This window comes from Ceratotherium simum, chromosome 1 (genome assembly GCF_057802395.1).
Source record: "Ceratotherium simum simum isolate JZ-2026a chromosome 1, ASM5780239v1, whole genome shotgun sequence".
Classification (NCBI taxonomy): Eukaryota; Metazoa; Chordata; class Mammalia; order Perissodactyla; family Rhinocerotidae; genus Ceratotherium; species Ceratotherium simum.
This window is the reverse complement of record NC_141900.1, coordinates 96,643,196-96,670,206: the sequence shown is the minus strand read 5'-3', so window position 1 is coordinate 96,670,206 and position 27,011 is coordinate 96,643,196. Positions and strand designations below refer to the sequence as shown.

The 27,011-nt window shown below is 39.3% G+C and overlaps 1 protein-coding gene across 4 annotated transcripts in view; it reads right to left on the bottom strand.

The window, feature by feature from the left end:
* The window catches only part of MGAM (maltase-glucoamylase), a 91,832-nt gene continuing 64,821 nt past the window's right edge, over positions 1 to 27,011 (bottom strand). The window contains exons 33-49 of one of the 4 annotated variants that reach the window (XM_087431896.1): positions 26,582 to 26,710; positions 26,212 to 26,322; positions 25,836 to 25,898; positions 21,046 to 21,180; positions 20,481 to 20,568; positions 19,667 to 19,805; positions 18,674 to 18,807; positions 18,502 to 18,536; positions 18,295 to 18,411; positions 14,292 to 14,440; positions 13,627 to 13,711; positions 12,682 to 12,738; positions 5,996 to 6,120; positions 4,799 to 4,887; positions 3,410 to 3,459; positions 2,649 to 2,819; positions 1 to 1,356 (exon numbers count right to left, since the gene is read on the bottom strand). In XM_087431896.1, coding sequence (XP_087288022.1) covers positions 1,348 to 1,356; positions 2,649 to 2,819; positions 3,410 to 3,459; positions 4,799 to 4,887; positions 5,996 to 6,120; positions 12,682 to 12,738; positions 13,627 to 13,711; positions 14,292 to 14,440; positions 18,295 to 18,411; positions 18,502 to 18,536; positions 18,674 to 18,807; positions 19,667 to 19,805; positions 20,481 to 20,568; positions 21,046 to 21,180; positions 25,836 to 25,898; positions 26,212 to 26,322; positions 26,582 to 26,710 — 1,686 coding nt within the window. In that variant the 3' untranslated portion in view covers positions 1 to 1,347. Of the gene's footprint in view, positions 1,357 to 2,648; positions 2,820 to 3,409; positions 3,460 to 4,798; positions 4,888 to 5,926; positions 6,121 to 12,681; positions 12,739 to 13,626; positions 13,712 to 14,291; positions 14,441 to 18,294; positions 18,412 to 18,501; positions 18,537 to 18,673; positions 18,808 to 19,666; positions 19,806 to 20,347; positions 20,569 to 21,045; positions 21,181 to 25,835; positions 25,899 to 26,211; positions 26,323 to 26,581; positions 26,711 to 27,011 lie in introns of those variants that run through there. The other 3 variants (XM_087431887.1, XR_015552438.1, XM_087431910.1) reach the window with 3 other exon arrangements.

Below are 27,011 nucleotides of genomic sequence, written 5' to 3'. Positions count from 1 at the left end.
TAAATTTGCTTGTTTTATTTTTCTCTGGCTTATAAATTTCATGCATTTGTGTGAACTGTGGTTATGTACATTAGGTAGAGTAGAAAAATAAAACTGACACATTTCAAAACACACCACTGCAAAAAGAAGTTATATTTTTATATTCAAACTCCTTCCTTCAGTTTTACCTGCTTAAATCTCATCCTCCCCCCATTCCCACACGCTAAGCATTTCTGCAACCCCTCCTCTTACTTTCAAGTGAGTTGGCTCTTCCCTTCTCCTCCCCATGAGGCTACTACTCATGATATTTTCACGTTGTCTCTTACTTGTCATTATCACTTTTATCCTCATCGTCCGTTTCCTCTCATCTTGTCTGTGTTTGCCTTTCCTTCCCCTTACATCATGCTCTCAGCATATTGTTCACCTTTCCCTACAACCAACGAGCTGATATTCTTTCTGGATACTTGCTTGAGGGGCTGGTTAGCTCCAGAGCTTGGAACTGTCCTGGCAAGCTTTTTCTTGTGTATTTACCAACAGTGGGGCCCAATCCCTGATTACACCCACATGCACATGCACACACACTTCATCATGGACCTGATGCATTTTCAGCAAATGTTGTATGATGAGTCATCAGTACCATGCTAATCACACAGAGACATTAAGGTAACCCATAGATTTTCCACACCTCCCTGCTGCCTATCTCATAGGGCTAAGACACAGAAAAAACATATAACAAAATTAATGAAATATTTTAACCATACTGGACTTGAACCAATTAGCAACACACAGTAATTTTATGAGCATGAAGTAAAAGTAGTTTCAAAGCCATTGATAGTTAGGATCTTGCTCTAAAACTTCACAGAGTGCTGCCCCATGTCAGCGAAATGAAATTATGTAGGCTGACGTTTCTGCTGGTCACATCGATGTTTAACACCTGTTGGGAACCAAAGGAAAAGTATTGGGCATTTGGTGACTGAAATTTCCTGCACTCAAACAATCAGACACTCTGATACTTTCACAATTCATTGCCTTGCTGTCAGACTGCCCTCAAGTATTCAGGTGAGAAAGGTGTTTCTTAATTCATTAGAATACAAAGACAACAGGGCCCTAAATAATGCAATATGCAACGACTGCAGAGAGACAATTGCACAGACAAGTTGGAGAAAATGTCCTCATTTCCAGCCCCCAGAGCCCTCCTTTTATTTCCTCCTTCTGTTCCCTCAGAGCACCTTGATGACTGCCCAGTAAGAGTTCAATAATTCAGCTTTCTTCTAGGCAAATACTTTCCATGAAGTTTCACCACATGTGCAGTAGTTAGCTTGTGTGTCAGTCCATAGATTGGTCAGCAACAAAATTGGGCGAAGTCCTTTACAAGCTCTTGATAAAGTTGGGGAAGTTGGTTGACAAGAAAACCACAAATATGAGGAAACAAAAAATACAAAACTGAAGGAAAACTTTTGTCTTAGGCCTTATAATAAGGAAGGATTATGAAAGAAAAATAGTTCAGGGAAAAGCAAGTAAGCCCACAAGGAAAGATCCCATTTACCATGAGGATAAGTGTTGGAACCACTACACTGCATTAATTCCAAGACGCAGATTTTTCACATACTTAATATGCATGAAATCAGGATGTGTCTTGCAATCCTCAGCCTTAGAACTACTGTGAACTAAGCGACACTCATAACAATTGTTATTGTCTGTGTATGCGTGAAGTTCATTGCTATTACTGGTATTATGAATGGATGGACTGCAAACCACTTACAGACTATTTTAGAAAAGAACATGAATCCTGGCTGATAGTAAGATTAAGAAAGTGCTACGATGAAAACTTGTCTAAAGCTATTACTGGCTTTTGAGAAAATCCCATAGACAATAATGAAAGAATTTCTGTGAAATGAAGTATCACCCCCACCTCTGACAGTACAGAGGAAATACCTTAACCAATTCATGCCACATATTTTTCTTTTAAATAATAATAAATAAAATAATAAAAGATTTAAACAAAAAATATTTTGAAATATTTACATAAAAATTTAAATGATAAAAAATATGGGATACAAATTGGTTCAGGTATTTCTAATGTTTCTTCACATTCAGAGTTTACTTTTTCTAAATTATTTTGATGCAGATTTTTTCAATGTATCTCCACCCAACATTTCCTCTGTATTATCACTAACATAATTAAATGATAAAAATCTATGTCTAAAGAAATTTTGCAAAGCTTTCTATATGTTTAAAATTGAAATTTTAAATGATAGGAAAGCATTGTATCATACTTTTGTAATCCTTTTCTCTTTCTTAGTGGCACATAAAATAATGAAGCAACTTTTAACTGATAGTGTCTTATATTTGATGACATATGGTTGTTCAAGCTGTTTGGGAAGTAGATCTCTGATGCAGAAGTGAAGGAGTAAGGACAAAGTTTTATATGGGTTTGCAGACAAGAAGATATACATGGGAAGTGAGGATCCAGACCCCCAATGCCAAATGATGATAAACCATGAATCTTCCCTTCATCTCCATGCTGTCGACTGGTGACTCACTGAACACAGAGGGATTCCTGGAGGGCTTTGCAGCAGAGGGAGCCATTTGGAAGGGAAGCAGGCAGGAATTGCACTGGGTATCTCAGGGTTGGGAAATACCATTCGGACTTTTTACTGGTCACAAACCTGTGTTGTAGGGTTGTAGGTGAAGGCGGGTGTTATAACTGTGCTGCTCAGAGAGATGCTGACACTGGAAATGGGGACACTGTCCACTCCCCAGATCTCAATGTAGCCCAGTTTCAAAGGGTCTGTATCGGTGATGTATTGGTTGAAAATTACATGACTCTGCATTGTATTCTGTCAATTGGAGATAAAAGAAAATAGAGGAAAAAAATAGCAAAATTCATTCAGATTTTCCCCAACCTCATTTTAGGCACAAATGTAGATCATGAAGTAAGACAACTTCAAAGTCACCATTTTGTGTCCATGGAAAGTAGAGACCATGATTTCAGCACTGTATCTCCTATTGCCAACTATTACTAACTTTGCATTGGCTAAGCATCTGCAAGGTCTCTAGAATCACTCTGAACTCTGAGACAAAGAGTCTCAGCTATCAGGAACCTTATATTCCACACGTGGAGAAGTCACAAAATGTGCAGACCATTCCAAGGCAACCCAGAATCAAGGGCTAATAACATAGAAACAGTGTCCATTTGTGCCTTGATGAACTGGTTTAAGTTACGAATGAAACATGCATGAATTTAATCACAGAAAACTTCCTGGGAGCATATTAAAGCTCTATCTGAAGTCTAGAGGAAGGGAAGGATGCAAATTAGCAAGATGAGCAGTGAGGGAATTCTAGGTCGTACTTTATGCCCTCATGATACCCAGCAACCTACTAAGCCAGTAGAACTCTATTCTCCCTTCATAGTATCAGTCACACTCACCTGGCTGGCAGAAAAGTTGGCAAGGTAATAGAGTCCTTTTCCATAGGTATCTGCAAACAAACAACAAGGTAAGCGTGATCTGGAGCTATGCTCTAGAATTCTAATTGCTTACTTGTCTTGGTTGAGAAAGTAGGGATGATTTTTGTTTTTTATTTTATTTTTCTTCTTGAGTTCCATTTTTGTGAGATTAGTTAGACTCTGCCCCCAACCCTGGTTTACACAAAATGTTTGAAATGAGTGTGTACAGATGCATCTGTTTGATAGAGTCACTTCATATAACGTAGTTTCCTAACACCACTCCTGGTCCACTTCTCTTCCTTGTGGTCTGTCACTCCCAATGTCTTCCTAGTCACCTCAAATTTCCAGACTCCTTCTGCTAGAGGCACACATATGTTCACATACATGCGTGTACACCCACATCACAAACACCAAGACGGGTGTTTTGGTCGGTTTATCTTGAGAAGTATTAGGCCATTTTTCAAATGCGATCTCCAGAGAACAAAGAAAACCAAAGAAAAGACATCCTTGTCCTTTATCCTTAATTTCTGCCACAAGTCCTAGGAGAATAGGAAGCTCAGTGTATCTAGTAAAGGTGACTAACCAGAGCATTGTTACAGGTGTTTCCACTCTATACCCTACCCTTGTGGCTTTCTCGCTCTTCACTGTATGCTAGCCTCTTTCTAATTTACTTACTATTCAATCAGAAGGCATTGGCTAGCATCTAGAGCTGTACTGTCCCAGATAGTAGCCACTAGCAAATGTAGCTATTTAAATTTAAATTAATTACAATTAAATAAAATTAAAAATTCAGTTCCTCAGATGCACTTGTCACATTTCAAGTGCTTAATAGCCGCATACGCCCTAATGGCTACCACATTGGACAACGTAGATATAGAACATTTCCATCATTGCAGAAAGTTCTTTGAACACAACTAGCCTAGAAATAGCTAATGGTACTTGAGCCATCCTCCTGAGAGTTTACCAATTCTGTAAACTCCTAATGGAAAATTCTCCCAAATAAATGGCATGGCTGATAGAGGCATTGCTTCTCTTACGGGGACAATAAACCATGTAATTTGGGAATGTGCCCTTGAACATAAACCATATGAAAGTACGTCTTGGTTGGCTACAAAGAAACTTTCCCTATGGCCTCTATACTGCTGTCTTCCACAGTGGATTGGGATAGTTGGATAATGGTGAGAGATTCAGAGTTAAGCTTCTTTTATGTGAAGCATAAGGATCATGTACAATATGTATTATACACTTAAAGGTAACAAATGGCTATATTTAAAAAACGCAAAATTGTTTTTACATGGAAAAGAAAAAAGCAGCCAATATCCAGGAACCACGTCAATGGTATTGACATGAATCCAAGGCAACCTTACTCACCAATGCTTTCTCCATCATCCCAGAAGAGACAACCTTCAGCAGTCCCCTCGTCATCCAAGGCAACCTTGAAGCCTATGAACTTCTGACGGCTGCAGTGTGGAAGGAGAGAGGCATTAGCTAAACATCAAGCCACAACAACAAGCCAAGGGTTTTCAAAAAAACATACAGGAAGTGCTTCATGGTATAAAGACTGGCTACTAGGATTCAAGAGACTTGTGATCTAGTTCTAGTTCTGTCTCCATTAGCTATATGTCTTCATGTCAGGAATGAATGAATGAGTGAATCAAGGAGGAATTTTCCTCTAAGGTTCTACAAGCCTACCAGAACTCTACATGCTCTACAAGAACCTAGGAGCAAACTCATTGAATTCCTTCCTTTCCCCACCGTGAGGAAAATCCTGATGCTATGATCCTTCTTCTTTCATGACCTGATTTCCTAAACACATGTACAGTGAGTTTTGTTGCAAATGTCCTAAGTTCTTCAGTTTTTAACTGAATTTTGAGAATCAAATGAGCAGGGCTCTAAAAATTTTAGTTTGACATCAGACAGACATGGATTTTAGTCCCTGCTCAACTACTTACTAACTGTGTGCCTCTGAGCCAATCACATAGCCTCATGAAGCTTCTCTTTGCTCATCTGCGAAATGGGGATGATAGCGGTACTTACGTCATAGGGTTTGTTTTTTCCTTTTGTTAAGAAAAATGATAATTTCTGAATAGAAATCTCCATATTAGTACAGTTCTAGGCTCAGAGCAAGCATTCACTTGATGTTAGCTAATATTAATTATTATATAGACTTAGGTCTAGAATTTTTAAATCTTATTTATGAGGAATTTAAGCCTCAGGCGTCAGTTGCAACATGGCTTACACATTTTTCCAGCAATAGTTTTCTTAGCAAAGAGTCAATTAAGAGCCAGATATTCTTCTAAAATTAGCATGAATCATGGTTGCTCCTGTTTGACTTTCACTTCAAATGTTACTGATTAGACCCATCATCTCACCCGTTTAGATGTAAAATAATTGTTAATAATTGCTCAAAGAGTCTGAAAAAGGTTGAAACACAAACAAGCAAAGAAACAAACAAAAATGTTTAGTAAAATTGCTTTTGGGCCTGAGGGTGCTGCTTACAAATTGGTGGGCTTCACCAGGATCTGGGCTAACTGGCGTGTAAGGGAGAAACCCGGTCCCATCGTTCACCTTAAGTAGGTGTTCTGTGCAGGCTCTTGCCAGGGCAGGATGTAGCCCCCACGGACATGAAGATTAATGTGGTCAAGAGGGGCTGGCAAGGACTTCCACTCTCCGCTTGCTTTAATGTCCTCACCCTGTGGGCCAGAAGAAGGTAAGAGATGATGAGGAGGAGAACACACCTCTCTGAACAAGGCGCTTACCAGACATCTTGCCCACTCTTCTAAACTTGCTGCCTGTTCATGATTCTTCAGCACACACCTGTTATTACACTTTTCCACATTCACCCAGCTGCTGTGTGGAATCTTGCATTGCTGCTATGACATCATGTCAGGATCCCCTGTCTTTGCGGGTTTTTACAGTACATACTATATGAGATCCTAGCACAGATCTCACCCTACCCTCACTCCACATCCCATCTCTGTGTCAGAGAGCACTGCCTGAGGAATCCTTTTTTCCATTTCTTATTGGCTCCTGACACACTCCCCACAATGGCATTTTTAGACCTTCTCTTTCACTTTGTCTCCATCTCCCTTCACTGACCCCCATTCCCACCAACTTAACTAATACCTTTGATTCCTGCTGGACAGAAATGATTAAGTGAGCTGACTTACTTTACAAATTCTTATCTTTAACTCACTACACCTTCCTTTATGTTTAACATCTTTATCTTGCCTCATGTATGACAAGAAGTGCTCTCTCACCCCGAGCCATAAACCTCAATGCTTAAGAAACCATCCTCCCACATTTTCTCAACCTAGAGCAGGGCTTCTCAACTTCAGCACTATGGACATTTGGGGCCAGATAATTCTTTCCTGTGGGGCTGCCCTGTGCTTTTTGGATATTTACTAGTGTCTATCCACTAGATGCCAGTAGCATCTCCCCTACCCCCTACCACATTGTGACAACAAAAAATGTCTCCAGACTTTGCCAGATGTCCCCTGCTAGGCAAAATCCCCTCATTTGAGAATCGCTACTTGAGAGGTAAGGAACAAAGCTACCATAACTCTCCTTCACTTTTGTTCCCTGGTGTTCATCTCATACAAATTCAACCAGTATACAACTGTAGGGATAGGTGGTAGAAGAAAGCACAGTGACTGGTACGCCTTCCCTGAGGTGGACTCTGCTTCACAGGCCTGCCTCAGGACTCCAAAGTCTACAGGACTTGATAAAAATTCCCAGCCCCATATCTCTGGATTTCTTCAGTTTTCTCACTGATATCTGGAGAAAATTAGACTATGTTATCTCTAATGACATTTCACTTCAATATCTTATGCATACTGGACATTTTCCTCCATTGATTACCCTACTTTCAAGTGAAACTTGATACATTTAAAACTGTCAAAGTTATCTTCCTATCAAATGCTTTATTTCTCTCAATATTTCCATTCTATTACACATTATGGCTAAATATGATATGATTTTAATGTTCTCATGATTTCATTTTCAATACCATGTAAGTTACAAGTTTGTTTATTTTCCTTTAAATAGTTTCTGCCCAGGCTAGCCTAACAGATTCCTGGTAAAATATCCATAAAGATATGATGATAAGACAAAATCTAAAATCAGCACTATTAAAATAAGAAAAGACAACCTAACATGCCTTTGTACAGGGGAATTTTCAGCAGCTACACAGGCATTGATTATGATTGAGAAGCACTGTTTTAAAAACCCAACATATGTTCTACACTGTAAACAACAAACAAAGTGACCCCAAGTAAAGTAGATAAAAACTTTGACGCACACACATCGTCTGCTCTTAATCTTCATAAAAATAGGTAATCAATAAGACATGTTAGAATACTTCCATGCCTCTTCCCTCCCAAATAAAGTCTACAAACTACAGTGCCCAACATGACAGAAAGGAGAGGGGAATGGACAGAAAAACCTTCCTAGCATGCTCAATCACAAAGGCATAACCGAGACAGGCAAAGAGCTCCACAGAGAACTGTAAACCGCTGATTTTGCAGCTCATTTAGAGAACCTGAGAGAGCAGATGAAGATCCAGCCTCAGTCCAGCAGATCCATTCTAGTTAAATGAAGCAAATCAACCTCAAGGCACCTGCCACTTCATAAAACAAGTAGGAACTAAAGGCCGAGCAGTAAGTACTATAAATACGAAATCATTAAAAATGTTCAGTACTGACAGAATAAACAATTCGCAGATTAAGAAATCAAAAGTAGAAAAGAAAAGAGAAACATTTCCGACAAATTCTAGCATATATAATAACAGTACATGATAATGGAAGTTTAGCAAAGCAAAAATATTGGGAAATTTGACAATTTGGGGGAAAAAAGCTATATCCTGACATTTGACTATTCACCAAACGCATCCCAGTGACTTAAAACATTAATTCGATGATATAAAAGTTAAAATCTCTACATAAAACTATAAACAATTAAAAATAAAAAGTGGAAGAATATTTCCAACAAATATGGCAAAGTGTTATTAATTTAAAAATGTAAATATCCTTTAAAAATCAGTATGAACAGTTTAAATAACTTAATAGGAAACTAGCAAGAGAATAGAAAGGTCACAGAATTATAAATGGCCTGTCAAAGATAATCGCAAATCAAATCAGTGATGAACATTAGGAACCACACTGCCTTTAAGAATGATAAAAAGACAAACACAAAAATCAAAAACACCAAAACCCAATAGTCAAAGCTGACAAAGATTTAGGGAGATGAACATTCCCGTCAAGTGCTGATGGGAATGTAAATTGTTTCTGAAGTTTTGCCAACTTATATTAAAGATTCTTGTTATATATAGTTATGCATATTAAAGCATCTTCTCTGGCTGGAAATTCAGATAACTACTGGGTGACGGGTAGGAGTGGAGCACACGCTGGATATGCTCTCTTGAATAGACAAGATGGAAATTTAGGCTAACAATATTCTGTTGAATGGAAGAGATGGAAATTAGAACAACTCCAGAAACAGGAATTATATGAATTATACATAAACTCCTGCCTCATGTAGGCATATAACAACGCATGGGACAACAAAGAAACTCATTTCAGAAATAGGATCTGCTTGAATCATCTGCTCCAAGTGGAGAACCTAAGTCTCCATTATTGTTTACCAAGTCCAAGCCTTTTCCATGCTTTTGCTAATGTCTGTAAAACATCTTTCCTCTTCATCTTTTAGAATATTAAGTATCTTTACCTGGCACTTCTGTAAGCTGTCAGCGGGACTGGGTTCTGATAAGACCTTATTGGAAAGCAATTTGACAATATCTGTTAAAATTTTAAATTCTTTATCCCAGCAATTTCAACTGTGTTGGGGCCCAGGACAGGCCACCCCACAAGGGCATATTGATTATTTTGAATTAAAGTTACTTGAGAAGCAAAAAGAGCATTCTGCCCCTCCTGTCTCTGTTCCCCCTAAAAGCAGGAAATAAATCTTCCATGTGAAAGGTGCTCTCCCAGCATCCTTATCACCACAGCTAGGGAATTCAGGGCCAAGAAGCCTGTTGAAATAAACCTTGCTAATTTACTGCCTCAAGTCTAAACTCTGCTTAAATTCCTCACTAATTACATACCTCAAATCTAAGTCTCTTTGTCCTGTCATTCCTCACAAATTTAGTCTTTCTTTCTGTAAAAGATATCTATACTGCCTGCTTTGTTTACTCTCCGAGCATCATTTCTCTGTGATTTCCAATACATATGTATTAAACTGGCTTTTTCTCCTGTTAACCCGGTCTTGTGTCAATTTTATTATTAGTCCAGCCATAAGAACACAAGAAGGGAAGAAAGGGGATTTTCCTCACCCTGGAAACTGACAAAAACTTATACCAATATATATGTACAATGATATTTCCTGTAGCATGGTAATATTACTTATAAAAAGAAAACAGACAAATCTAAATCCTAAACATCTACCCACAGAGGTGGTTTGCTAAATGATTCTGTAAAATAGAATATAATGCTGCTGCTAAAAAGAATGAGGCAGAGCTTCAAGTGCTGATATGCAAAGATCTTCAAGATATATTATTAGGTGAATTAATCAAGGGGTCTGATAGTATGTACAGTAAGATACTATTTATGCAAATAAAAAAGAATACACATATGCTAATCTATGCATATGCATTTATGTATTTATCAGCAAAGATATATAACAGATTGTTAATGAGGGTTAGCTTTAGAAGAGGGACCAAGGATCGGGAGATAGGGAGTATGGTGAATTTTACTTTCCATTTTCCAATGTTTGCCCTTCTCCAATGTTTGAATTTTTACCAGTGGAGGTATTTTTACTTTCCTAATGTATTTTTGGCATCCTATATATCTTTGAGGATACTTTTCCAATCCCATATTACTCCTGATGTCTTCCATCCTTTAACCATTATACCTGTATCTCTTCTCCCTCTAAATTTCTATACTATGTTTTAATACTCCACAGTGTTCTATATATTGAATAATTAATTTATTCCTTTTCACATGACCAGATGGTGGAATAGATCTTATACTGTTTGCATATCCTCTAGAACAAGGGTGACAAACTTCATTTGTAAAGGGCCAGATAGGAAATATTTTAGGCTTTGTGGGCCAGAAAACCTCTGATGAAACTACTCAACTCTTCCGCTGTATTGTGAGCACAGTTACTGTTGACAATAAGGAAACAAATGTGCATGGCTGTGTTCCAATAAAACTTTATTTATAAATACAGGTGCCAGTCAGTTTTGGCTATGGGCTGTAGTTTGCCAACCTCTGCTCTAGAACAAAGAATAGGTACCAAAAATGTGTGAAGATTAATTAAGGAGACACTTCTCTGTTAATCCCAGCCATGGAATTTTTGTTCTAATTAAACATCAAAATTTTATTTTTTTCTAAACAGCTTGCTCCACCCACTTTTGGCTTCCTACATGATTTCTTTTATCTTTCCTTCCTCAACCAAAGCTACCTTCTATCTAAAAGCCACGTATAAAATCAGGAATTTCAGGAAACTTTTCTTTTCTTTGTTAGTCCTCACACTTCACTTTCTTTCATATGATGTAAATAGTTATGTACATATGTTTTAGTGTTTATGACATGCAAATATTAGCTCCGGATTGGATGGCAAACTCCACAGGGAAACTTCTCCAATATCTCAACACCCAGAACTCAGTAAGATGGTTTGCACCTGGGTAAGGCTGGGACTAGAGTGAGATATATGAGGTGCCTAGGGTGCAACATTTATGAAGGCACTCACTCTCAGGGTCATGCAAATGCAGGGCCAGCCTTAAAAAGAAGAGCCTTCTTACACTGCGTGTACTAGGCGCCTTGTTTGCTTCACCCTAGTCCTGGCCCTACAACAAGTAGCCTCAATGCATTCAGAATGACTGACTGTTAGTGAATGGGACAGTCAACATGCTAACTCAGGACAAAGGCAAGGCTCACTTAAAGGAAGTTGGCTGCTCCTTCCAGGAAAGCCCTGGTTGGGAAGCACGTAGCAGAGTCTTAATCTTCTGATACCAAGAGGACAAGCCCAGCTCAGCAAAAAAAAAAGGGAATATCGGAGGCAGACTCAGGGCTCCACGAGATAGAGAAGAGAGGAAACAAAATCTCCATTGTCCTTGCACGGTTTTCACCTCATCCCACCCAACGCCCCTCGGCTGAGAGGGGCCAGAGAGTGCTCTGCCTCTTGCCTTCCTACTGTAGTTCTTCTGCTGTGTTTCCAGTCCTCTGCTTTATTCTTCTCAGAAAAGTCAGAAGAGGAGTCCTGGTTAGAGCGAGAGGAAGCACCCCCTTTGATTCTTCCTCTAGAACCAAACTCTAACTCGTCTGTGTCCTTGCAAGAGAACTCTGCCTTGAAGCTTCTTTGGAAGATCTTGTTTTCCCAGCTGAGTCTCTGGGGCTAAGACTAGCCCAGCAAAGTCAGATGACAGAGAATGAAGTGTTCATTCCACACGTCTAAATGCACTTGCATTGCTCCAGCTCACAAGGGTTGGACCTCATACCTCTGTGTGCATTTCACACAATGCTTAAGACTTTGCTTACCTTAAGAAATTACTTTTCACCACCAAAATACTAATTACAACCCATCACCACACACATGTACCCAATTATCCCTTTCACCCTCCTCCCTCCCCCCTTCCCCTCTGGTAACCACCAATCCAATGATGTACACCTGAAATTTTTACAATGTTATAAACCAATGTTACTGCAATAAACAAAAAATTAAAAAAAATAAATAAATAAAAAATAAAAAAATAAAATAAATAAATAAATAAATAAAAAAAAAGAAATTACTTTTAACAATTCTTCTTTGAGCATCTATGCTATATAAGGAGGTATCTAATAAAAAAGACAGAGAGGAAAAGACCTCTAATATTTATGAACTTACGGTCTAGTAGGGAGCATATAAACAAAAACTATAGTTTACAGTGTAATTTCAAGTGCTTACTGGTGTCTGTTGTAATACAGCAGCGTGAATAGTAGTGGTATCAAGAAAGACAAAAACTAACACATAAAGAACACTCACGAGAAGCCAGGCACCAAGTGAGGTGCTGTTACGTGTTATCTCACAACAATTCTGTGAGGGAAGTGGTCTCCCCCAGTTGCAGGTGAGAAAACTGAGGCTGCAAGGTTAAAATGACTTGTCCAAGATCACACATCAAGTGGGCTACAGAGGCAGAATTTGACCCGAGGTCTGTCAGATTCTAAAGCATGTGCACACTACCATTTTCCCAGGTTATGTAAACAATCAGAAAAACTTACCGTGTAGTAATCATACCAGCGGGCTCTAGGGAAATATGCAGTGACATTTCTGGCATTCTGAAATTAAACACAAACAAGGAATGGGCAGTGGGCTCTGTTATCTTGGGCAGAGCAATCAATTCGCTTAGTAAAGGATCAAAACAATAGCGATGGCCTTGAACCCACATGTCTCATTGCTCTAGAGGTCAGAAATGTTGGGGAAGCCTTCCTTCCCTTCCCCTTCTCAAACAGGGGAGATTTGCCTACTCAAAAATGGTGGCTTTCATAAAACCCATTGGGATCCAGGACTTTGGGGGAAAAAAATACCATTTGCTTATAGACTTACCAATACCCTCTCTAAAAAAAAAACAATCTGAGGTTGGGCTGGGGCAGAAGAAAATTGTGTAGGTTTATGGTGCCAATACTTCAGAAATTATGATCAGTGCAATAAGTTTTGGGGAGTAAGCAATTAATTGATATTCTAATCAGAAGCCTCATCTTCAACAGAGGAAGTAAAGAAAAGGCTGCCTGAGGACCTCTTACAGAAGGAAGGGAAGGGCTAGCCAGCAGCAACAAGATTTTACACATTGCTACAAACAATCTTTCTGAAAGGTTCTGCTTTAATGGTGATAGAGGATTGTAATGAATTCTTTACAATATTGCTCCCACCTGACCCACACTGCTTATTTCAGTTAATGGAGAAATGATTCTATCTTCACATATATCTAAGGTGTTTTCCTTCTTGATTGGCCAATGAATCAGAATTTGTTATGCTGATTTTAAAGGCAAGGGAGCTGAATACCAGAACATCTAAGTGATGGACTTCAGCTCGGAGGGAGAGGAGGAGACAGAGGTAGGATAAGAAACCACCTCTCAGGACCCTCACCAGACCAGGTCTCTTCTCCTCACCCTGTCCACCAGTGTCATAGCTAGGATCCTCTATGCATCAGAGGCTTCCATACTCACAGGCTCCAAGACAGGGCTGATAAGGAAGGCTGGGCCCAGCAGGAACTGACCGTCTATATCCCAGGTCTCCTGGTCTGACACAAACCTGGAAAGGGAAACCAGAGGTAGCACAATGAGGACCACAGGACAAGTTCAGACGCAAGTCAGAAATCTAGTTGCATTCCATGCTATCCTTTACTCTTTCCCTAGGTCTATCTTAATCAGGTACATACTCACTTTCTACAACTCATGTTCTTCAAACCCCAGAAATGGTTGGATTTAGACATGTTCTTACCTATAAATAGTTCCATGATTTTTAACAATGATTTTTAACCCATTTGAAACACAAGAATGGCCTTCATCCCTCAAATATCCCCCTGGAATGTGTTCTCTTGTGACCTGGGCTGCTAAAAAAGATAGGTAGGTCTTCACATGCCCAAATTAGAAATTGCTCTGTGGTGTACTGTATCATTTTGAAAAATATTTTAAATTTAATAGCCTTTTATCAAAGACCTAGGGTATGACTGACATTGCACTAAAAGGAGTGAAAACATGGTCTGTGCCCAGAGAGCTTATGGCAAAGGCAATCATGTCTTTAATTTAATTTGGAAGAATTGTTTTCTTCAACTGCCACCATATAGAATGAAATTATCCCTTAGTCATTGGGATTCCGGCTAGACACTCACTCATGCAGAAGAGGCCGCACAACAGTGCTGCCCTCCGTGTGGGCCAAGTGCATCAAGGTGTAGAGATATGGCAACAGAGTGTATCTGGTCTGCAGGACATTTTTGGAGATATTCACAAAGGTGTCATCCCAGGACACAGGGTCTTGCCTCTAAAGGAAAAAATAAGAATGTTCAGAGCTCACCCTAAGGGACATGGGGGACTTAACAAGGTCACTGAACATTCATTCCAAATGAAGATCACACATAGCTAAACCAAAGATGATTATTGGTGAGACTCAGAATATTTTTAACAGACAGAACGAGGTCACTGAAGCTCTCCCAGGGCAGCTAAGAAAATTTCCCTGTAAGATGTTATTTTGGGGATATATTTGGTACAATACTGCCCAAACAAAAAGAATAATCTAAAGAACACTGAGGAATATGATTCATTGAAACATGAGGATCTTTTCATGTACCTGTTGGTTACTTGTATATCTTCTCTGAAAAAATGACTATGCAGTTCCTCTGCCCATTTTTTAATCAGATTGTTTGGTTTTTTGCCATTGAGCTGTATGAGTGCCTTATATATTTTGGATATTAACGCCTTATCAGATATATGGCTTGTAAATATTTTCTCCCATTCTTTGGTTGCCTTTTCATTTTGTTGATTGTTTCTTTTGCTGTGCAGAAGCTTTTAGTTTGACATAGTCCCACTTGTTTATTTTTCTTTTGTTGCTTGTTGTTTATGCTTTTGGTGTCATATCCAAAAAATCATTGCCAAGAATAATGGCAAGGAGATTTTTCCCTATGTTTTCTTCTAGGAGTTTTACATTTTCAGGTCTTAAATTTAAGCCTTTAATCATTTTGAGTTAATTTTTGTGAGTGGTGTAAGACGAGTTCAATTTCATTCTTCTGCATGTGATTATCCAGTTTTCCCAACATCATTTATTAAAGAGACTATATTTTCTCCGTTGAGTACTCTTGTCTCCCTTGTCAAATATTAGTTGACAGTATATACAAAGGTGTATTTCTGGGCTCTCAATTCTGTTCCATGGTCTATGTGTCTATTTTTATGCCAGTACAATACTGTTTTGATTACTACAGCTTTGTAATATAGTTTGAAATCAGGAAGTGTGATGCCTCTAGCTTTGTTTTTCTTTCTCAGTATTGCTTTGGCTATCCATTGTCTTTTGTGGTTCCATGCAAATTTTAGGATTGTTTTTTCTATTTCTGTGAAAAATTCCATTAGAATTTTGATAGGAATGGCATTGACTTTATAGATGGTTTTGAGTAGTATGGACATTTTAACAATATTAATTCTTTTGATTCATGAACATGGGATATCTTTCCATTTGTGTCTGTTTCAATTTCTTTCATCAGTGTCTTATAATTTTCAGTGTACTGATCTTTCACCTCCTTGGTAAATTTATTCCTAAATATTTTGTTGCTTTTTGATGCTATTGTGACTAGAATTGTTTTCTTTATTTCTTTTTCAGATATTCCATTGTTAGTGTAAAGACATGCAACTGATTTCTGTATGTTGATTTTATATTCTACAATGTTACTGAATTCTTTGCTTAGTTCTAACAGTTTTTTGGTGACATCTTTAGGATTTTCTATATATAAGATCATATAAACTGGAAACAGATAATTTTACTTCTTCCTTTCTGATTTGAATGCTTTTTTTTTCTTTTTCTTGCCTGATTACTCTGGTTAGGACTTCCAGTATTATGTTGAAGAGGAGTGGTGAGAGTGGGAACCTTTGTCTTGTTCCTGATCTTAGAGGAAAAGCTTTCTACCTGTCACCACTGAATATGATATTAGCTGTGGACTTGTCATATACAGCCTTTATTATGTTGAGGTACATTCCTTCTACATCTAATTTCTTGAGAATTTTTATCATGAAATGATGTTGCATTTGTCCAATCTTTTTTCTGTGCCTATTGAGATGATCATATGATTTTTATCTTTCATTCTGTTACTGTGGTGTGTCACTTTTATTGATTTGCATATGTTGAACCATCCTTGTATCCCAAGGTTAAATCTCACTAGATCATGGTGTATGATTCTTTCAATGTGCTGTTGAATTTGGTGTGCTACTATTTTGTTGAGAATCTTTGGATCTATATTCATCAGAGATATTGGCCTGTAGTTTCCTTTTCTTATAGTGTTCTTATCTGGCTTTAGCATCACGGTAAAGCTGCTCTTGTAAAATGAGTTTTCTCCTCTTTGATTTTTTGGAAGAATTTGAGAAGGATTGGTTTAAACGTTTGATAGACTTCCCAGGGAAACCATTTGGTCCTGGGCTTTTCTTTGTTGGGAGATTTTTGATTACTGATTCAATCTCCTTACTCGTTATTGGTCTGTTAAGATTTTATATTTCTTCATGATTCAGTTTTGGTAGGTTGCATGTTTCTAGGAATTTGTCCGTTTTTTTCTAGGTTGTCCAATTTGTTGGCATATAATTGTTCATAGTCTCTTATAATCCTTTGTATTTCTGTCATATCAGTTATAATGTCTCCTTTTTAATTTATAATTTTATTTATTTGAGCCTTCTCTCTATTTGTTTTAGGAAGTCTAGCTAAAGGTTTGTCAACTTTTTAATCTTTTCAAAGAACCAGCTCTTAGTTTTGTTGATCTTTTCTGTTGTTTTTCTGGTCTCTATTTCATTTATTTATGCTTTGATCTTTGTTATTTCCTTTCTTCTGCTAACTTTGGGCTTAGTTTGTTCTTCTTTTGCTAGTTCGTTGAGGTGTAAATTTAGATTGTTTGTTTGAAATCTTTCTTTTTTCTTAATGTAGGTATTTATCACTATAAACTTCCCTCTTAGAACTGCTTTTGCTTCATTTCATAAGTTTTGGTGTGTTGTGTTTCCATTTTCATTTGTTTTTAGACTTTTTTTTTATTTCTTCTTTGACCCATTGGTTGTTTAATTCTCACATATTTTTGAATTTTCCAGTTTTCCTCCTATTATTGATTTCTAGTTTCCAGAGAAGACATACAAATTGCCAACAGGTACATGAAAAGATGCTCAACATCATTAATCATCAGGGAAATATAAATAAAAACCACAGTGAGATATAACATCGCAACTATTATAATGGCTACTATCAAAAATACAACAGATAGTGTTGGTGAAGATGTAGAGAAAAGGGAACACTTGTGCACTGTTGGTGGGAATGTAAATTGGTACAGTCACTATGGAAAACAGTGTGGAGGTTCCTCAAAAAATTAAAAATAGAATACCATATGATCCAGCAGTCCCACTTCTGGGTATGTATCCTGAAGGAAATGAAATAAATATCTCAAAGAGGTATCTGCGCTCCCATGTTCATTGCAGCATTACTCACAATAACCAATATGTGGAAACAACCTAAATGTTCATTCATGGGTGAATGGATGAAGAAGATGTGGTGGATAGATGCATACATACATACATACATACATACATAAAATGGGATATAATGCAACCATGAGAAAGAAGGAAATCTCGCCATTTGCAACAACATGGATGGACCTTGACAGCATTGTGCTAACTGAAATAAGTCAGACAAAGAAAGACAAATATTGTATCATCTTACTTATATGTGGAATCTAAAAAAGTTGAACTCATAGAAACAGAAAGTAGAATGGTGATTATCTGGGGCTGGGAGGTGGGGGAAATGAGATGTCAGTCAAAGGGTACAAACTTCTTGTTATATACTGAATATGTTCTGGTGATCTAATGTGCTGCATGGTGACTGTTCTTAACAATATTATATTATATACTTGAAATAGCTAAGAGTAGATATTAAACATTCTCACCACAAAAAAGAAATGGTAATTTTGTGAGGTGATGGAAGTGTTAACTGACCTTACTGTGGTAAACATTTCACAATACGTAAGTATATCAAATTTAGAAAAATGATGGCTTAATGGTTTTGAAGATGTCTCTGGGGAATAGGGACTGCATTAATTATAGTTTAAAATTGAAGGCTGTGTTCCTGGTGACACAAAACTTTTGAGCTATGAGCAAATGTCCTACCCTGGTCCCAACAGTGTTGTGGTTCCTCGCGAAGGGGTAAAAGGCACCCAGTTGCATCCAGCGAACACACATCTCATATTCAGCATCTTCAAAGAACCCACAGATATCTGCTCCTGTCTGAAACAAGATGGAACAAAACGAGCCTGTTGATGATTTCTGAAAGATATCACCATCTGCTTGATTGGAAGTGATCCAAAGGACACTTACATAGGATATGCCAAAGAGGCTAAACTCCATCATGCCTGTAATGAGAACCACAGCTGTGTCAGACGAGGCACTCGTGACCTGCTTCCTCCTCCCTCCTCAAAGAATCCTTTACTATCAAGGATCCCAACTCCCCACCCCAGTGGCAGAGGCCCCTAGGAATAAGCCCACACACCAATGATAGACTTCTTCATCTGGTCCCATGCAGCCGTGTTGTCTCCCAGCCAGTGTCCTCCCCAGCGGCCAGAAGAGGGGAAAGTAGAGCGGGTGATGACGATCCCTCGCTGTCCTGTCACCTCCTGCACAGCTCTGGTTGGAGGGGAGCAAGGAGGTGATTGAGGGCAGAGCAGGGGAGGAAAGGCCACTGAGCTTCTCCTCCCAGAGCTCCTGAGCCTAGGGCACAGTGACAAAAATGTTTCCCACATTACTAGAGGGAATATGGAAATCTGAGTCACAATGATGTCCCCACTGACTGACTCTGGATGATAGAGACAATAATGACAGTTGTGTCTTTACATAATGTTTTATGATTTACAAAAAACTTCACCATGTAATAAACTCAGTAGATCACCTAAAAGTAATTCATAATCACTAAATCTTACTATTTGTTTACTCAGTACTTAGTTTTATATATTTGGGGAGGAAGAAGGTGAATTCCTTTATAAGGCTTTCCTTAGGATAATTCTTATGATTCATTGACTGAGCACACAAAATGGGACAGTGCTAATTCAATAGAATGCCAGTTGGCTATCCAACAAGAATGACCAAAAAAGAAAAAAAATCCCAGTGGAGATGGGTCACTTTTGAAATAAAGGAAAGAGATGTCCAGTCCTCTGTGCTCTCTTTGTTTCTTACAACTAAAGTTATTATAGCATCAGCCACACTGTGTAATCATTGCTGGTGTCTCCACGTGTGTCTCCTCCACCAAGACTATTAGTTTCTCGTTGGGAGGACCATACCTTATTTAAATCTATTCTCCTAACTGTAATTACAGGGCCCGGCTCTACAATTATGAGTGTTTGTTTAATAAATAAGAATTATTACATAATTATAATTAAAATCTTATTAACCCTTGGAAAGGGGAACGAAAGGAAAAGCAAGGCAGCTTCATCAGTCACTGGCTGTCACTGCAGGTGATATGGATTGGATATGGGAGATGGCAACTCACTCGTATGTGGGTCTGGTCTGGGACCACCCGTACAGGCTGTGCACATCGTAGTGCCTCACCACGGAGCCGTCTGGCAGGATCTGCTCACTCTCCATGCACAGGGTCTTGCTGCTCAGACCACTGTCCCTGGCCTCCAGATCTGAGGAGAAAGATCTAGTGATGTAAAAGCCACCTCTGATCCTGATCCAGGAATGTGCTCCAGGAGAAAGCAGGGGCATGGGGAAGACCACACAGTTGTCAAACACTCACTATGTGACAGGTTTCCATCTAGGCTTTTAACGTGTAAATTATTTCATGTAATTCTTATCATAATTCTATGAAGAAGACATCATTATCCTCTTTTTAGAGTTTAAAAAATTGAGATCTGGAAACATCAAGTAATCTGCCAAAGGTCACACAATTCACAGAGAGTATAATTTCTGGAGCCAAGATGTGCAAACATGTATAACCCCAAAGTCCATCGACTCCATGATCAGGGGAAGTTGCTACTTTCTGCCCCCTGGTGGCACAACAAATTCCTGTGGAAGAATTAACATAAACCTGAAGAAGTAAGAAACTCAGGTGTAGAATACTTTGGAGACATTACCACTAAGTGTTTTCTGAACAAATTCGAGAAATTCACCCAACAGGGCCAGAAACTTGCACACACCCAACTGGGTAAAGTGCTTGAAGCATACTTGCCTTTGGCCCCCCAAAAACCACAGCACCAGTATGTGCCCTGAGCAGTCAGGATAAACCCCTGGCTGCTGGGCTCTTGCAGGGGTCAGTCTTTGTAGCCACAGCTCAGCCAGCAGAGAGGGCCAAGGATCCTTACATGGCATATAGGGAGGGTGGTTCAGGGTGGCATTCCTGCAGCCTGAAGGAACTGCCCCATTCACAAAGCTCGCCGGTTCATTCATATCCTAGAAACGTCAGATACAGAGATGTCTTACTTTTTAAAACAATTACATCCTGTCAACTCAGAGACAAGAAAGTAGTGAATAAATCACTCACCATCCAGTAATCCCAAGACAGCAGCCCAGAGAGACTCATCAAATCCCGTTGAGAACTGATTAGAAAGATCGTTTAAGCCCTACAGAATGACTGCCTAAAGGATTTTTAAAAAATTCCCTCTCAGAGTGTGAGGCCAGGCTCAGATCCAAGGAATTCCTGGCAATCACCTTGGAGTTTTACAGCAGGAACTTCGGGCAGGTACAGGGTATGAGGAGCATCCAGGATGCTCCACTCCTGACTTGAGGAATTGCAGCCTGACATGTCCAAAGTCTTTCTTAGATGATTATCATCCTCCTTGATTAAAGGTCAGTGATACACATGCTTTGACACACAAAGAGAGAAACGCACCCATCCACATGTACACAGACACAAACACACACACGTACAATCCACATGCCATCAAACTTCAAGCTCTTCTCTGGATCTCGTGGATTGGTGTATAGTTCTTCCATCTCCCTCTTCCACCATCTGACGGTTGAATTACGGAAAAAGTCTGGGAAGGCCACATAAGCTCGGTATAGCTGTAAAAATTAAATATAAATTATTCGTCACAAATAAATATATTAGACAGCAAACAGGCATTTCCTGAGAGCTTAACTCATGCAAAGCAACACACTACATATGATAGATAATCCAAACAGAGCTTACGTAATGTTTTCAGCTTTTTTGAAATACAATGAGTGGAAAGAAGAGAAATTAGCACAAATTAGACACCTTCTTAGCATGTGGAAAGCCTCCATGGACTTTTCCTCTTTGTATCAACATGAATGGTAGCAATCAACACCCTGAACTCACTACCTCATGTGTTAGATGCCCAACCCTCAATTTATGTCCTGCAATTTCCTAAGCACTCCTCAAAGACAAAGCATGAGCCAGGGAGAGACTGCAGCTTGAAAGGGGCAGACATCAGATGCATCGTCAACAGGTTGGAAAGAAACATCCAGGTAATCTTCTCCTATCTCATTCCTATTGGGGAAAGGGGGCAAGAGGTAAGATTGCATTTTATTATATGAGACTATCTAACTAGTATGCATCTGTGTTTTCCATAGTTTCAGAATCACCTGAAAACTACTGATGTGTGTCAAGTAAATTGGGAGGATTAAAGAGGAAGTTTCAATTTCCCCTTCTCTTTATCTTCCTCAAATAATGAAAGACGTGTCTTTATTTTAACCAGGAAAGTGGATCCAATGCATAACTTCTAAACTGTAGTGTAAGCTTTATGATACCAAGGACCTTGTGTTATATTCTTCTGATTGATCTTCATATTCCCCACAGCGCTTAGTTAGGGACCTGACATAAAATAAACACTCAGTGTATAATGGTGAATTCACACCACTTAGTGGCAGCAAATATTCATAAATTTCTATGTAGCCCATGCTGCTTGTTTTGGAACTTTACAGTCCTTTGTATGTTTCAGTAAATAGGTTCCTCTATGTTTATCAGTGCATTTTAAGAGTTAAAGAGCTAAATAATGCTGGTGGCAAGGGTGGAGGGGAAACAACAGGTAGAGGAATTGGTCCCGGGAACCCCGAGTTCTTATACACAATAGACAAAAGGAAAGTAGGAACCCATATGTCTAGATAAAGGGCAAAAAAGGATCACAAAGAAGAAAACAAGAAATGGATCGAACACAGGGATCCCGCTCACAAAGAGAGATGGTAGTGAGCCACATCACTGAGAATCTCATGAAAAGAAGGCATACCAAGGATGCCTTTTTGTTAGAAAATAGAGGTAGAAACACGGAACCAGAAGAAGAGAACCTTTCAACAGAAACAGAGTGCTCCAGCTCAGGCAGGGTTAGAAACACGGGGGAGGGGAGGGGAAAGAAGGATTAGAATAAACAGAGTCAATACCAGCCATGTCTGAGTCATAATTGAATCTCATATGGGATACAAGTGAGACATTTGACCAATTTCGATCCATTAACCTCACTCAAAGGTGCTCTGATGACCTTTACCCATGAAATGAAAAGTGTTCTGCCACTTTCCAAGGTACTGGCTCACTTCACTACTGTCTATATTCCACTCTTGCCTTGTTGCTTCTGCCCTCACTTTCCCTTGTCCCCAACTCGTGATGTACCTACCTGTGTGTCTGGCCCCAGGATCACTTATCACAATCCATTATGTGCTACCAAAATGCAATTCCTAGACCCCGTCCCAGCCTTACTGAATTAAATCCCTGTGCTTCAGACCCAGAAATCTCCTTTTCATAGGCTTCCTGCTGTTTGTTTGTTTTATACTACCCTCAGCCAGGCTGGTCCTAGACATCAGTAGCCTCATCCCCACCAACCTCATCAAGTGGGTATTATTAACACAAATAGTCATAATTATTTTGTCTACTGAGAATATCCTATGTGCTACCTAATAGACACCATGACCCCCTAATGAAACGTTTCTTATCACGGGCACAATTGGCATTTGGGGCAGGAGAATTCTTGGTGGAAATCTCTGCAATTAGAACTATGGGCATCCCGCTGGTCACTGCCCACTAAATGCCAAGTGGTGCTCCCCTTGTGATAACCAAAACTGCCCTTCAGATTTCTAAATGCCCTCAAGGTGGCAGTATTGCCTAATGGCTGATGAATTGTGGGGCTCATATAGTGGTAGCCAACCTCTTGATTGCCAAAGCAGCCCCTTTCCCAGCATAATGATTTAAAAGTCATGGCACTGCCATAAAAACAGACACATAGACCAATGGAACAGAACAGAAAGCCCAGAAATAAACTCACACCTATATAGTCAGTTATTCTTTGACAAAGGTGCCAAGAACACACAATGGGGAAAGGACAGTCTCTTCAATAAATGGTGCTGGGAAAAATGGACAGCCACATGCAAAAGAATGAAACTGGACCCCTATCTTACACCACACATAAAAATTAATTCAAAATGAATTAAAGACTTAAATGTAAGACCTGAAAACATTAAAATCCCAGAAGAAAACATAGGTAAAAAGCTCCTTCACATTGGTGTTGGCAAGGACTTTTTGGACTTGACACCAAAAGCACAAGCAACAAAAGCAAAAATAAACAAGTGGGACTACACCACACTAAAAACCTTCTGCACAACAAAGGAAACAATCAGCAAAATGCAAAGGCAACCTGTGGAATGGGAGAAAATATTTGCCAATTGTATATCTAATAAGAAGTTAAAATCCAAAATATATAAGGAACTTACACAACTCAACAGCAAAATAAAAAATAAACTTATTAACAAATGGACAAGGGGGCCCGGCCCCACGGCCTCTGGGTTAAGTTCAGCACACTCTGCTTTGGTGGCCTGGGTTCAGTTCGCGGGCACAGACCTACATAGCTCATTGGCAGCCATGCTGTGGCGGTGACCCGCATACAAAATAGAGGAAGATTGGCACAGACGTTAGCTTGGAGTGAATCTACCTCAGCAAAAAAAACACAAAAGGACAAGGACCTGAATAGACATTTTTCCAACAAAGACATACAAATGGCCAACAAGCACATGAAAAGGTGGTCACCATGACTAATCATCAGGGACATGCAAATCAAAACCACAGTGAGATATCACCTCACATCTGCTGGAATGTCTGTTCTCAAGAAGACAAGAGATAACAAGTGTTAGCAAGGAGGTGGAGAAAAGGCAACCCTTGTGCACTGTTGGTGGGAATATAAATTGGTGCAGCCACTATGGAAAACAGTTTGGAGGTTCCTCAAAAAATTTAAAATAGAACTACCTTATGAGTCAGCAATCCCACTTCAGGGTGTATATCCAAAGGAAATGAAATTAGTATCTCAAAGATATATCTGCACTCCCACGTTCACTGCAGCATTATTCACCATAGCCAAGATGTGGAAACAATCGAAGTGTCCATCAACAGAGGAATGGAGAAAGAAGATGTGGTATACATATATATACAATGGAATATTATGCAGCCATGAGAAAGAAGGAAATCTTGCCATTTGCTATAACATGGATAAAGCTAGAGGACATTATGCTAAGTGAAATAAGTCAGACAAAGAAAGACAAATACCGTATGATCTTATTTATATGTGGAATCTAAAAAAAAAAAGTTACACTCATAGAAACAGACAGTAGAATGGTGGTTACCAGGGGCTAGGGGATGGGGGAAATCAGAAGATGCTGGCCAAAGAGTGCAAGCCTTCATTTGTAAGATGAATAAGTTCTGAGGATGTAATATACAGCATGGTGACTATAGTTAATAATATTGTATTGTATACTTAAAAGTTGCTAAGAGAGATCTTAAGCATTCTCACCATACACACTCACAAATAGTAACTACCTCACATTATATGTGAGGTAATAGATATGTTAATTAACCTAATTGTGGTAGTTATTTCACGATATATATATACATACCAAATCATCACATTGTACAGTTTAAATATATACAATTTTATTTGTCAGTTGTACTTCAATTAAGCTGGGGGGAAAATACTAAAAAGGAAAATAAATAAATAAAAGTCAAGGAGCCCATGACCCTGAACATCTCTGACCTGGTAGATTCTTGCATGCTTGTGGGCTGCCTGGACCACCAAACTTAAAGTGATCTTCTCTGAGAAGCAACAGAGAGAACAGGAAGCTAGATGCTCTTCCTTGAATCTTTATCTGAGATCTTTTACTAGTAAAAATCTATTCCCAGGAGAGAGCAAGTTTTAACATAAGGCTGGAAACTAGGAGGTAAAAGAAACCTAAGGAAGGATGGGAGGATTTATAAGAGGTAAGATGGAAGAGACTGTCCCTAACAAAGAGATGCACAGAGAAAAAGACTCAATCACTAAAGACAGGGGTGGGAGATTCTGTTTAAAAGGGATACTCAAGGCAACAACAACAAATATACTAATTCAGGGAAAAGATAGTATTTCTTGGAGCTATCATCCGGTGGAAATTTCATGGGTCTTTGGAATTTCGGATGTGAAATCACCACTCTGTCGCCTAAAACCATGGACAAATAATTTAAGCTCTCTGAGTCTTAGTTATGCTGAGGATAATAATACCCACCTCCCAGCTGGGAGTAAAATATTACACGTAGAGCAACTGGTACACAGACAGAAACACAGGACGTGCTCCCTAAGTGTTCTTCCCTCACTATACCCACACTCATGGCATACAGATGTCCAGTATCCTGAGCATGGCTGCACCTTCCCGCCAACCCTGATTTCACCCAACATCCACAAAGAGCCCTTTACCTCCACTTGACTATCCCAGTCAAGGGATGCATTTACAACAACATCAGGAAAATCAGGCCAGACCTGTGGAGAGAAAAAGGTTCAAAACCAATGCACTAGGTAATTTCTCTTATATAGTTTTTCCTAAGAAACAATAAACCACGGTCTTAGGGGTGATAATACTTTGATTTTCTTGTAGGATTGATCTAGAGAAAAGTGGTCCCACAGTGCACATGGATTCCTTAAAAATTCCTTAACTGTTTTGACAAATATTGAGAAAATGAGAACTTCTGGTCTCAGAGCCCAAATGGAAAAGGCCAAAAAACAACTTGTACAAACACACTAACAGTTATCCACCCCCGGGCTTGGGATCAGTGGATCTCCGCCAGGATCATACCTTTCCCCAGACAATGCCTCCACCATCTGGAGCTTTGATGAAGACATCATCCTCCACACCCCGAGTGAATGCAGGATAGGGCTGTGTCTCATTGCCAGAAATGGCTGGGTCCTGAAGTCAAAGCACAGGTCAGGTGAGAAAACTAAAGCCAGAGAATGACTCGGGATGGAAAAAAAGGAGAATTCTTCAAAGAGAAAGCATTAAGTTCCACCTGAACTGTAGAGCTTCTGCAAATTCTGGGAAACACACTTTTCATATTGAACCTCAACTTCTCTACTCATAACATGGAGGGAAACACAATACGAAGCTTTCTCCACCAAAGCCCCCTCACTCTGCTAAACAGACTCTACCCATTCACATAGGGACTAACCAGAATGAGGATGACCCGCATCCCGTCATCATGCATGCGAGTAATCAGAGCTGGGAGTCCAGCAAACTTGGGGCTGAGGGTGAAGTCCATCTGCCGCTCCATGTAGTCGATGTCCGAGTACTGCACGTCCTGGGGGAACACACAAGGACACTGAGCGGCTACTCGTTGTAAAAGTCCAAGTTTCAGATGAATTTCCCAGAACCTGCGATTTTCAAATTTTCAGTCATAAAATAGAAAAAAAACTAAATTAGCAAAATATAGGATGATAATGCTATCTGGCAGGGCTGTTGTGAGGATGAATGAAAACAGCGGATGAGAAAGTGCCTTGTAAACGGGCCAATATAAGGAGTGATTGTGGTTACCTCCCCCAAGAGGCTGCCCCTGGTATCAGTGGCTCATGTTCAGAGAAAATAATATAACGTAAATTAGC